The sequence below is a fragment of the Chiloscyllium punctatum genome, chromosome 37 (assembly GCF_047496795.1).
Source record: "Chiloscyllium punctatum isolate Juve2018m chromosome 37, sChiPun1.3, whole genome shotgun sequence".
Classification (NCBI taxonomy): Eukaryota; Metazoa; Chordata; class Chondrichthyes; order Orectolobiformes; family Hemiscylliidae; genus Chiloscyllium; species Chiloscyllium punctatum.
Window position 1 is genome coordinate 10,166,932 of NC_092775.1, and position 12,566 is coordinate 10,179,497.

The following is a 12,566-nucleotide window of genomic DNA, read 5'->3' on the forward strand; positions in this document are numbered from 1 at the left end:
GCACCTAGGGTCTGTTTATTAGCATGCAGACATGTTGATGGTAGCTGGTATGCTGTAAAGGTTACAAGTTGAAAACATTAGACACCCATGCACTGCAAGAAGAAAATACATTACATCATTAAACACCCCCCAAAGAATGTCCGTTAACCTGCAAAGCCAAGAAACTTGATTGATCAACTAGCATGAATACTACTGGTATAAACTAAGTAGACATCCAGTGTTCCTCTATCTATTCTTCTTTATCAATTGGCTCTAGTAATAATTGTGAAGACTAGAAATTTTATTCATTGTTTATTAAATTTTTCCCACTGTCACATTGGGATTTGAACTCAAATATAAAGCCTATCGTGCAGGCTTTGAGAGTTCCAGAATTTTGACCTCAGTGACAGTGAGGGAACAGCAATATTGTCCCAAATCAAGAGGCTGTTTGGCCTGAAACGAACCTTCAGTTGGTAGTTTTCCCATGTATCTGCTGACCTTGTCTTTCTAAGCAATAATGGTTGTGGGGACAGTAAGGACTGCAGATTGTTGTGCATTTGCAATGTATTGTCAAAAGAGCCTTGTCAAATTACTGTAGTGCATTTTGTAAATGGCGCACAATGCTGCATTGTGAAAGGAGGGAATGTTGAAGATGATTGATGTGGTGCAAATCAAGCGAGTTTATTTCTTCTGGATGATAGAGACTTTATTTGAAAAGAGCAAGTAGCTTCATGTTTAATGCAACCATGCAATCAGAGTTGCACAGTGAAGTTGGCAACTTAGCTTCCTCAACTAACAATCATCAATCTGTGGTCTTGATGGTGACTTATGAAAATTTCCAAAGTATCTTTGAAATGTGGTCAACTACAATAATGTAGGAAACACTATAGCCAATTTACACACAGTAAGCTCCAACATGCAGGGATATCGTCCAGAACATTGTAGAAAATTTCACTCCTTTCGAGATAGATATGGGATTCTTTCATACTTACAAAGAGGGCAGGTGGGACTTTGGTTTATCCAAACATCTGCTGTGGGAAAGCTGCTTTGAAGCCATCCTTAATTTTGTTTGGTCTCTGCATGAGAATGTGAACCCTTACCTCCAGACTCAAACATGCTAACAACTGGGCTAGTTTCAATTCTGTTTTGCACACTCCAGTTCTGCAGAAGTGATCTTCCATACCATCACCACTACAGCCTAGAAAATGTAGTCATGCACGACTGAAAGGGAGTTGAATCTGTCAAAAAATAAACCCAAAGAATACTTTGCTGGTTGCGACGACATGGTTTCAAAATGGTTTATTCTGGGCAGTACAAGAATGACTTGCTTGAAGAAAATATACATCTAATTTACTAAATGGCATCAACTGCTCTCCACATTGACTTTGCGTTGAGGGATTCATTTGAAAGACATAAAACAAACCTTTAATGACAAATCTCATACAGAAAACATCAGTGAAGTTGGGAAATAAAGTACAGATATTTCATAAAAGCAGCATGTCATTATACATCACAGGTCTCGAGAACCTCAAAGTTTTAAAGAACAACATGACGAAGGAATGAGTTGTGCGTATCATTTAGTGCCAACAAGGTGGCATACAAGAAGTAAAAATTCCAAACTAAAGATGTAGAGATTTTTGCTCCATTTCCTATTCTACTCCCAGAGTATGACTCAATCCCAAACAGACTGGGGAGACTCCATTGAATCACAAAAGCTGGACGAGTCCAGGTGATCTTTTAATTTAACTTTCCAGAATTCATTTTAAAATGTTTATCGAAGAGCATGCTGTTAATGTTGCAGTATTCTTATAGCTCCTGTTTCAGGACATTAAGGAACATGAAAATTAATCATCTGTTCATTTTGCCCTATAACCATACAGCTCCTAATGCATCCAGCTTGTCAAATGAATCACTGCTCCATTTTCAAACTTAGAAAGCTAAAGGTCCGGCTGCATTTGTTCCACTAGTTCAGAAGGCCGGACTAGTGGTTTCTCTGCAGAGGTGATATAGAGGTTGTCAGTGAGTAAAGGTTACCCTCAGGGAGATATCATTGAATGGGTACATGGCATTCCTGTTAGGGTATTTTTGTTTCAGCCTCCCAGATCAATCTCAGGAAACAACCTCTCTCCTATCCTCAAACACCTACACACCCATAAGCACTATATAGAACTATTGATGCTTTATTGCAAGAGCAAAGAACCAAACAGGTTTTGTCTCTAGGATGTCTGACATCAAGGCTTGAATAGAATGTGAGAGGATTTAAGCAGTAAAGTCCTTAAGACTTCACTTTTAAAAAGCGGAGGAATGTGAATATACCCACATATTTGCACATCTGCCCATATATTTACCAGCAAACAAATACAATTGTGTAGGTTGAGGAAAATATTATGCAAGAGATGATCAAGAATAGATAAAAGCATTTCCCTTTTTTCTAGTTTTATTTTTTATTCAAAGTCATCTGTTGAATGGGTTGTAAACTTTGGTGCCAGATAATTCAACTGAAATCCATAGAAACAGGTTGGGTCAGATGGTACTTCTAAGATTACAACTGCATCAGGCTTGTCCTGGAGATTCCAGGAATCAAATTCATCTGCAGGACACCGTTGTTATGAGCAATACCCAAGAGGATAGTCATAAGATGCAGCAAAAAAAGTTTTTCTGACTTCTGCACACTTAGTTGCGATGGTTTGGCGCAGCTGGACACGACATCTGAGCCCACTCAAGTTTCCGTGCAGAGCAGAGAATGTAGGCGGACACTCATTCTCACTCCTCACAACTGGATAGGAACTTCTGTGAGGGTGAGAGCACTGGACAAGAAACTAATTGAGACTTGTTAACACAAGAACTCCACGCTTGCGTGACAGGCCTGCAACAAACTTGGAGGAAGTGCAATCCAGGAGGCACTTCAAACAGCAGCATTTTAAAAAGAGTCAAAAAAGAAATCTAACATGTAATGTGTTGGTGAAATAAGGAATACAGAAGTGATACCTTCATAGAGTTTCAAAAGACCTGGCAATGTTCCTTTGTTGCTGATTGTAAGACTGAAGATCTCATATATCTTTCATCTTTTTAAATGTGCAAAATTGAAGATGTATCCTTTTGAGCAACACCATTCAAAGATATTAGAGTCATGCCTGCAGTAAATAGATCATCCCACTCCCTCAAGAAAGCAAGCACTTTGCCAACCTTTATCCTGGAAACCTGATCCTAAAATCAAGTTTTGTTTTTGAGCGATTGATTCTGCAGGCCAATCTCACTATTTTCTAGATGCACAGTTCCCTCCTGAAACTCCTGCAGTCCCAAAGTTCTCACTGCAGTGGTTTGCAGGGTGACCAACTCCTGCACACTGCAAACCTTCACAGATAGTTTCGACAGGATAATCTTTCAAACCCTCTCATTGACAAAGAACCTGTGTGCTCTCACGCATTAGTGAACAGTTTTGTATTTCCTTTGTCAGCAAATAACTTGATCTGCACAAAGTTTTGCATTTAATTACTGGGATTATTTGATACGAACAGTTCTGTACTTTTCATGTCTTGAATTTCATTTACTAATTTAGTACATGAAATGTGCAGGTGATATTTTAATAAGATCTTTCCATTTTTAAAACTATCTGCAGCTGCATATCTCTACCACTAGATGGAGAATATGCTCCATTTCATTTAGACAGTATCATAAATGGTTACAGTACATGGTCATTCAGGCCATCTGTCAATCAACGGCAAGAGTAAGTTAGCCAATCCTCCTGCTCCTCTGTAGCACGAGCACTCCAGATCCTAATCATTTGTTGCATAGAGTTTTCCTCATCTATATTCTGGTCCTTTATCTAATGTCTTCAAACTGCTGCCCTAGGAATGATTTCAGTCTACACACAGCATGAAGGAAACCTTACTCAACACTGTCTTGAAGAGCAGACAATGCCAGCTTCTCTAATCTATCCTTCTATTTGAAGTATCCCATTCCTGAAACCAATATCACAATTCTCTGTCTTACCCTCTCCAAAGCCAATCACATTCTTCTAAACTAGAGCTGAACACAACACTCCAGTTGAGAGCAAATCGACACTCCAAAAAGGTTAATCATAATTCAGTGTCTTTGTACCCCCAAGCCTCCTGTTACAAAGCTGAACATCCAACATTGTCAACTTTCAACAATGTGTGCACTCCCAGCTCCTTGTGCACTTGCATTTCTTCCCCATCCCTATCAGAATCACGTGTCTTTTTATTTTAACTTGCTTCCCCTCGTCTTTTCTATCAAACTGTACCATCCAAAAATACCAATAACTTCACAATCAGAATCACTGCACAGTTCAGAGAATAATCAAATTCATTTTCCTCCAAAACATCATAGAATATTCACTGGTAGTTCTGTGTTACCCACCCTCCCCCTCCCCAGTCTCTGCAGTTCTTCTCCTCATGCTGCAGCCCCAACTGCCCATATACTGTAGAGCTGGACAGAGATTGGAGCAGACTAACTGATTTGAACAGTAGCATAGTCCAATGTGATCAATGTGACAACTAGCACTGCAAGCCTTGGGAATTGTTTTCAACCAGAGATTGTTCTGGTTTAAAAGGACTCAGAATGGCAAATGCTGAGTTTATGATGACCAATATTTGAAAGAGGTGCACGGATGCTTCCGAGAAACTGATTGAATCCCAACAGGTTAAGGCACATCAACTAGCAAGCAGCAGCATTTTACTCAATGTCCACGTGCAAGATACTTCTTAATAAAAGAACAGTGAATCATTTATTATCAGCTAATAAAAAATATATTATAAGCTTGCATAAACCATGCCAATATACTACAACAAGAGAGAGCAAAATTCTCTGTTTGCCAGAAAGCACTCTCAGACTTGATACTGAAGGTATATCAAGTTCATCTTCGTTTACCTATTCATATGTAAACTAATAATGTTCCGCAGATTATTGCGAGCAGAATCCCGAATTGGCTATCTTCTGGCCACTGAACATGACGACATTCCAACAGTCAGTTTTTTTTCAGGATGTTCTAATGCTGAGACCAGTTAATATTTTTTAGGTCCACTCCCTCTTGTACCATCTCCCAAAGAGGACTGCAAGAAAGGGGAAACAAAAGTCAGGGAGAGGGGTGAAAACTCACCAGCTTCCTTTCAAAATAAAAATATACACTAGCATTGGTTAACAAAAGCAACACTGCACCTCATCTCCCTCAGCCTCCGCACATGCTGGATGCACTTCTCTGCAGTGTAGTCCACCTCCTCCTCTGTTGTGAAACGCCCGAGCCCAAACCTGCAAATAAAGACAGAGTGTCACACAAAAAACACAAAAAAGGTGTACTCTTCTTAGAAAGCAGTTCTGGATGCAGACAGTGAAGGGAAAGAACCAAAGAAGAATTTATGACATCATTGGATTACAGTTGCTATATAAAACACCCCACATTAAACAAAATGAGTCTAAAGTTTTCTTTGACTACAATGGAGAGATATCTCCACTTCCTAGGGATGGGTAAGTAATCTGACAAATCTCAAGGTCAAGTCTCTTATTGGAACATGGTTCACTGTTTTCAGGAGATGGGAGCAGAAACAAAAATAATTTTTTTAAATTCAAAATTTGAGGCACTGTATCTAGAACTAGATTTTTTTAAAAATTCAAATATAGTGGGCGATGCAATTAAGGTTTTCAAGGTGATCAAATACGTTAATGGGTTTGACAGGTGCAGTACAGTGGTTGGTAAAGGTTGATGCTGCAGAACAACATGAATATTCTATGTTCAACTCAAGATGAGGGGCAGCATGCAGTATGCTATATTCTCAAAGCATTTAATTCATAGACAATGAATAGTTTCCCACAATCAAGTCAAATATCCATAATCAGAAAGGAAGACAGGGAGCAAGAGAAATAACCGTCCTAATATCACACCTGATTGAGGAGTGTGCCAAATCCTCATCAGCACCAATTGCTCGCAGCACATAGGAAGGTTCAAGAGAAGCTGACGTGCAGGCACTATAAATGAAACAAAAAATGCAGCATTAATGAAGAATCATAACCAAAAGTTAAAACTAAAAATGCTACTTTCACCACAAATCCTCATGTATATTGATACGATCCACGTGAATTGTTACAGGGCGTTACTGTATAGAGCGAGAGCAAGTGCAAGAAATAGAGAGGAAAAACAACAGTGTGCAAAACTTTATCCATCATTTAAAACCTTTACTAATTTTCACACTTGCAATCTCTGATGTTCTGAGGAACACAGAGTAGGAGGGGTGCATCACATTTACAGAGAAAAGAAAACTAACGACCCAAACCTCCCCGGCTGCACAGTTTGTAAAGCCAATGAATAAATGAGCAGCAAAGATATAGAAACTACAGATTCAAATCTTACATTCAGAGTTGACTCATCTTAGTGTAGCTAATGAAATTTAAAACAGTTACAACACAGGAATTAGTAATTCAACAAAACTTGTTCATGTTTGTATTTATCCTTCATTAATCTCATGCACATGCCTTTGTTCCCCACTTTCAACCAGCTACCTAAAATAATTCAACGTTGGTATGTCTTCTGCTTCAACTACAAACTCTGGTCATTTTTTTCCGCAGATTCTTAATCCTGCATAGAAGGATAAAAAGCTGCCCTTCATCGTAAAATTTCTACATTTAATGTTGCGTCATCCATCACCCACTGGTTTACTGAATCAATCCCATCCTGTCACTTATTAACATTCCAATCCAAACACCCCATATGAACACCACTGTTCAGATGTAAACAGCACCACATATTCAGATAGAAATGCAACAATTCTGGGGGCTGATCTTATAAGATTACAAGGAAGTATGCCTGTTGTGAGAAGCTTTTCACTTTTTTTGTGGTGGGTAAAGATGTGTGCATGTGTATCTGTGTGTGCATGTAGTGAAAAAAGTGGGCGTCAGTATAAGATCACTCCTAAATCCAATAAGAATTTCAGAGAAAGCCAGAGAGAACATGGAAATCAAAAGGAATAGTTGAGGACGACAAAATAGATGCATTTAAGGGAGTCAAATAAAGAATGAAGGAGAAAGAAAGAGAAGACTATGTGAATCAGATTAGATGAATTGGAGGGTTACTTGCTGTGTCATTCCACCAAAATGGATGAGTTGGGCACAATGGCCTATTTTAAATGTTGTGCATAAAGAGGTTTATCAGGTTGTTGTCTGGATTAAACTGCATTGGCTATAAAGAGAGGCTGGGCAAACTTCAATTGTTTTCACTACAGCATTAGAGGCTGAGGAATGACATGATAGAAACATAGAAAATTATGAGGGGAATGGATAGGGTGGACAATTGGAATATTTTTCCCCATGGTAGAAATATCAAATATTATGGAGACATAGATTTAATTTGAGGTGGGAAAAAGTTTGAAGCAAAGGATTAGTACAAGGAAACCTTTTTTAAAATACAGAGAAATAGGTGCCTGGAACACACTATCAGAGGAAGCAGTAAAAGCAGATACAATAGCAATGTATAAGAAGCATTTCGACAGACATGAACAGGCAAGGAATAGAGGGATATTGACCATGTGTAGGCAGATGGGATTAGTTTAGAATAGCATCATAGTTGGCACAGACATGGAGGGCTGAAGGGCCAATTCCTGTGCTGTACTGTACTGTTAAATTCAATGCAATACTAAGCCAAATCCAAATTTAGAAATTGTATGGCTCTGAGGTGCTTTGAATATGGGTTCTCAGGTGCCTAGCTCTGATATTTGGATAGGCAAAACTCGAGGACAGCCCAATACACTACCTTCCTGACGACAGAGCTACATCTTTCAAAGCCATCAGCAAACTCTCTCCTTCCACATATGCAAATGACAGGTTAATGCAGCCTGCAAGGTAAACAAACATTTATTAGTACTGTGGAGAAAGTGTGGACTACAGATGCTAGAGATCAGCGTCAAAAGATGTGGTGCTGGAAACAGCAGGAGAGTTGAAACCTCTGGATACAACACATCATCCTCCTCCATTTCTGACACGTATTGTCACATCCCACCACCAGAGATATATTTCCCTTCCCCACACCTTTGAGCATTCCGCAGAGACCATTCCCTCAGCAACTCCCTCATTAAACCCTCACCCCTAATAACCCACCCTCCACTCCCGAACCTTCCCTTGCCACTACAAGAGGGGTAAAACCTGCACCCATGCCTTCCCCCATTCCCTCACCTCCATCCAAGGCCCAAAGGATCCTTCCACATCCAGCAGAGATTTTCCTGCACATCCAAACACCTCATCTACTGTGTCCGTTGCTCTCAGTGTGGTTTCCTCTACACTGGGGAGGCGGATGCCAACTTATGGAACGTTTCAGAGAACATCTCCGGGACTTGCACCAAACAAGCCCACTGCCCCCACTCACTCCGCCAAGGGCATGCAAGTCCTGGGTCTCTCCTGTGCCACTGCCAAATCCTAGCCATGTGACAACTGGAGAAAGAACACCTTATCTTGCGACTTGGAACCCTCCAACCACAGGGAATCAATGTCTATTTCGCCAGTTCGCTCATCTCCCCTCCCCCATCTTATCCCAGATCCAACCCTCCAACTAAGCACCGCCCTCTTGAACTGTCCTACCTGTCCATCTTCCTTCCCACCTATCTGCTCCACCCCCCAGTCCGACCTATCACCATCAACCCTTCATCTACCTATTGTATTCCCAGTTCCCTTCCCCTCCCATTTATCTATCTCTCAGGCCACATGTGCCACTGCCGCGTAACCCGCACCCCCCTGCCCCGCCAAAATTCCTGATGAAGAGCTTATGCTTGAAACGTCAACTCTCCTGCTCCTCGGATGCTGCCCAACTGGCTGTGCTTTTCCAGCACCACACGTTTTGACTGATTTATTTGTACTGCGTCAGACTATAATCAAATAGCAGTTTGAGAAATAGAAACTTGTTCTCAACAGTGGATTTTTAAAAAAATCATTCAAGGGATGTTGGTATCTCTGACGGCACCAACACTTGCTATTCATCCAGAGCACCCAAAGCAAGGCATCAGGATGATAAGTCAAGTAAAGAAGTGTGAATTTCCCCAACTCCATAACAGTCTTTCCAAAAGCTGGAGTTGGGTGAGAGAGCAAAGATTATTTAGTTTTTAAACCTAAAACGCAATAGAGACAAGTGGATATTAAAACCTGTGGCAAAACAGGATAAAATACCATCATTTTCCCGTCCCAATTTATTTTGTACCTGTAAACCTGCACAATTTGTGATGTGCACAAACTTAAAAGGCACCAAATGGATGCAAATACTTGTTCAACTTTCAATTCTAATTATCGGTCTATACCCAAAACAGATTGGCCAGCTGACTATTTATGTTCCAGATTTTCAGCGTTTTTCATTTATCTTAACTGGGATCTGCAAACTCAGTAAAAAATTGAGCCAGTCATTGTATCCTGTGCTTTCCCCTCAAGTTCTCCATACACTGGTGGAATAGAAGCCACGTAGGAAAACAAATAGATTTATTTGCACAAATAGAGGCCATTCAGCCCACTGTGCCTGTGCTAGGTTATGCACTCTTTCCCCAAGAAAATATTTCCATTATAAGACCATAAGACACAGGAGTGGAAGTAAGGCCATTCAGCCCATCAAGTCCACTTCGCCATTCAATCATGGCTGATGGGTATTTCAACACCACTAGTCATGAAATGAGATTAGATTGCTCCAGAAGAGTTGGAAACATCCTAGGTGTGTTCTACTTCCGTAAATCCTATATGTCAATTTTCAAGTTCATACAGTAGAATCAGGTTACCTGGATATCTCTGCTCTGCATCTCCATTCATAACCACGTCAGGGATTGCATTCATTATCTTCATCACCAAACGTTTGGCTAGATTGGACACATGCTTATGGTCATACTGCAGGAATAAGCATAGCTCTGTTACAAAGCCCATCTGCAGAAAGCCAGCACAAAGCACTTTAGGAGATACATCAAATGTGCGTAGGGAAGTAGAGCACCAGATTAAAGGAGTGGGGATAACAGTGCCTCTGCATTTCTTGAAGGTGGACAATGGACAAGGACACAAAGTAAAGACACAACAGAAAACGCCAAGTGGAATGAATTACTGGCAAAAACGGATTACTCTTTGGAATCTCCGATTAATAATGGAATACATGTCATTAACCAGCAACTTTCAGCTATGGACATTATTAGTCAATAGTACTGGCAAATAACCCATCAGGCTCACTCTTACAATGGTAAGAAGGAATAATCTTTAACATGCGGCCAAACCTACAATCTGCACCTCTGACACCATCATAGTTAGATGGGCAATTTAAGTTCACTTGGTGGTTCAGTCTGAAATGTGCCCAAGATTTGTGTCAAGCAAATCGGTGGTGTTAGAAATGACTTCTTCGAGGGGCTCAAGGAGGCCTGAAGGAGCAGGAGAAAATATGGCATATCCCAATGTCAATAACTTAGACCAATAACATTGGTCTAAGAAACAACCTTTGACATTATTTGAAATAGAAACGTATCAAGAAATCAGAGTAGGTCCATCTCTCTCTCTCTCTCTCACACACACACACACACACATGTATTTGTTTGGATCGATGGCTGAAAACACAACAAAATTTGGTATAGTATGCCAAGACAATACAATACATATTCACCTATCATAAAATAGGGTCTGGATAATTACTTTTTCTCCCTCCATTAAAGCAGAATGCTCATCAACGGTTTGCCTACCTCCATCTCCTGCTGGGCTATCTCACATGCTGCCCCAAGCCCAACCACCAGAGGAGTTGGAACAGTTCCTGAGCGCAAGCCTCGCTCCTGCCCCCCACCACTCTGAATGGCCTCCACTCGTACTCGGGGCCGACGCCGAATGTAAAATGCACCCACACCTAGTAGACACAAACAAATACAAATGTTAATCACAAATAACATTCAAAACAAATATCACTCACTCCCAAGATAACATACTTACAAGTAGCATCTTGCATAAAAGGCCCATATGCTCCTGTTGTCATCTCATTCTTGCCCAACTTCCAGGCCCCATGAATTAATACAAATTCTCATGTCACTATAATCTCTCCCTATCATGCAGGAACAGTTTCCAGCTCTACACTGGTTGCCTATCCATTCCATGCTCTGTATATTTATTTTACATATGAAGTCTCTTTATTTTAAAATAAATGTGAATATTGAGGAGAAGTTCATGTGATTGATACTACAAATCTGTACATTATCTTATAAAAGGCTAGCTTGAACACACTGGGCTTGTTTCCATTGGTGTTTAGAAGAGTGAGGGGTGATTTGATTGAAGTATGCAAGATGATCCCACTAAGGAAAGCATGCTTTCTCCAGTCACCTTGAGTCCTCACCCAGGAAGAGTTTTCAAACAGGTGAAGATAAATTTTCTCTCTCCTAAGGATGTGTAACTTTGATATGCTCTTCCTCAGAAGGCAGAATCAAATACTTTTAGGGCAGAGGGAGACCAATTGTTTGACAAGGGAATCAAATGAAGAAAGGTTGAGGCAGCTAGGATTTTTCTCATTGAAGCCAAGAACGCTAAGAGGTGACTTAATAGATGTGTACAAGATAATGACAGGCATAGATAGAGTGGATAGCCAAAGATATTTTCCCAGGGCGGAAATGGCGATCATGAGGGGGCATAATTTTAAGGTGACTGGAGGAAGGTTTATCGAAGATGTCAGAGGTAGGTTCTTTACATAGAGTGGTAGGTGCGTGGAATGCACTGCCAGTGGTGGTCGTAGAGTCTAATATATCAGGGACATTTAAGCGCACACTCTTGGATGGGCACATAGATGACAGTAAAATGAAGGGTATGTAGGTTAGTTTCATATTAGAGTTGGATAAAAGGTTAGCACAACATCGAGGGCCGAAAAGCCTGTAATTTGCTGTATTATTCTATGTTGTAAAAGTTATTGGGTGTAGATGTGAATATGGAATTCAGAACACAAACCTTAAATCTGGAATTTAGGATCTAATGATGATCGTGAATCTGTTGTCGATTGTTGGAAAAACCCATCTGGTTCACTAATGCTCTTTAGTGAAGAAAACTGCCATCCTTACCTGATCCAGCCTGCTCGTGACACTAGATGCACAACAGTGTGGTTGAGTCTTAACTGCCCTTTGCATAACTAGGGTTGGACAATAAATGCCAGTGATGCCCTAATCCCACAAATGATTTTTTAAACAAAAAAAAATCAGTCACAATGTTATTGAATGGCAGAGCAGGTTTGAGGAGCCAAAGTCAAAAAGCGTGGTGCTGGAAAAGCACAACTGGTCAGGCAGCATCTGAGAAGCAGGAGAGTCGATGTTTGAGCATAAGCTCTTCATTCTATTGACTCCGATCTCCAGCATTTGCAGTCCTCACCTTCTCCCCGTTGAGGAGCCAAAGGCCTACTTCTAGTCCTCTATGAATTCACTTGGGCTTTACTAAATACAAATTGAGTTTTCTGGTCTAAAAGACAATCTCACCCTGATAGAACATCCTAGGTTTGTATTACGTAGACTATTGTTTTTTTCTTCTGAAGAGAGATTTTTAAAAGTTTTGTTGTTTGCAATTTGTACTGTAAAATATTTAAGCAAGAGTATTCCAAGCAGTTGTTACACCTG

The 12,566-nt window shown here is 40.4% G+C and overlaps 1 protein-coding gene across 1 annotated transcript in view; it reads right to left on the reverse strand.

The window, feature by feature from the left end:
* Positions 1-1,263: 1,263 nt before the first annotated feature.
* Positions 1,264-12,566, reverse strand: part of nfs1 (NFS1 cysteine desulfurase) — a 31,120-nt gene continuing 19,817 nt past the window's right edge. Inside the window, exons 8-13 of the mRNA XM_072556230.1 lie at positions 10,671-10,828; positions 9,735-9,840; positions 7,739-7,820; positions 5,878-5,961; positions 5,158-5,247; positions 1,264-5,051 (exon numbers count right to left, since the gene is read on the reverse strand). Of these exons, the coding sequence (XP_072412331.1) occupies positions 4,988-5,051; positions 5,158-5,247; positions 5,878-5,961; positions 7,739-7,820; positions 9,735-9,840; positions 10,671-10,828 (584 nt within the window). The 3' untranslated portion in view covers positions 1,264-4,987. The remainder of the gene's footprint in view (positions 5,052-5,157; positions 5,248-5,877; positions 5,962-7,738; positions 7,821-9,734; positions 9,841-10,670; positions 10,829-12,566) is intronic.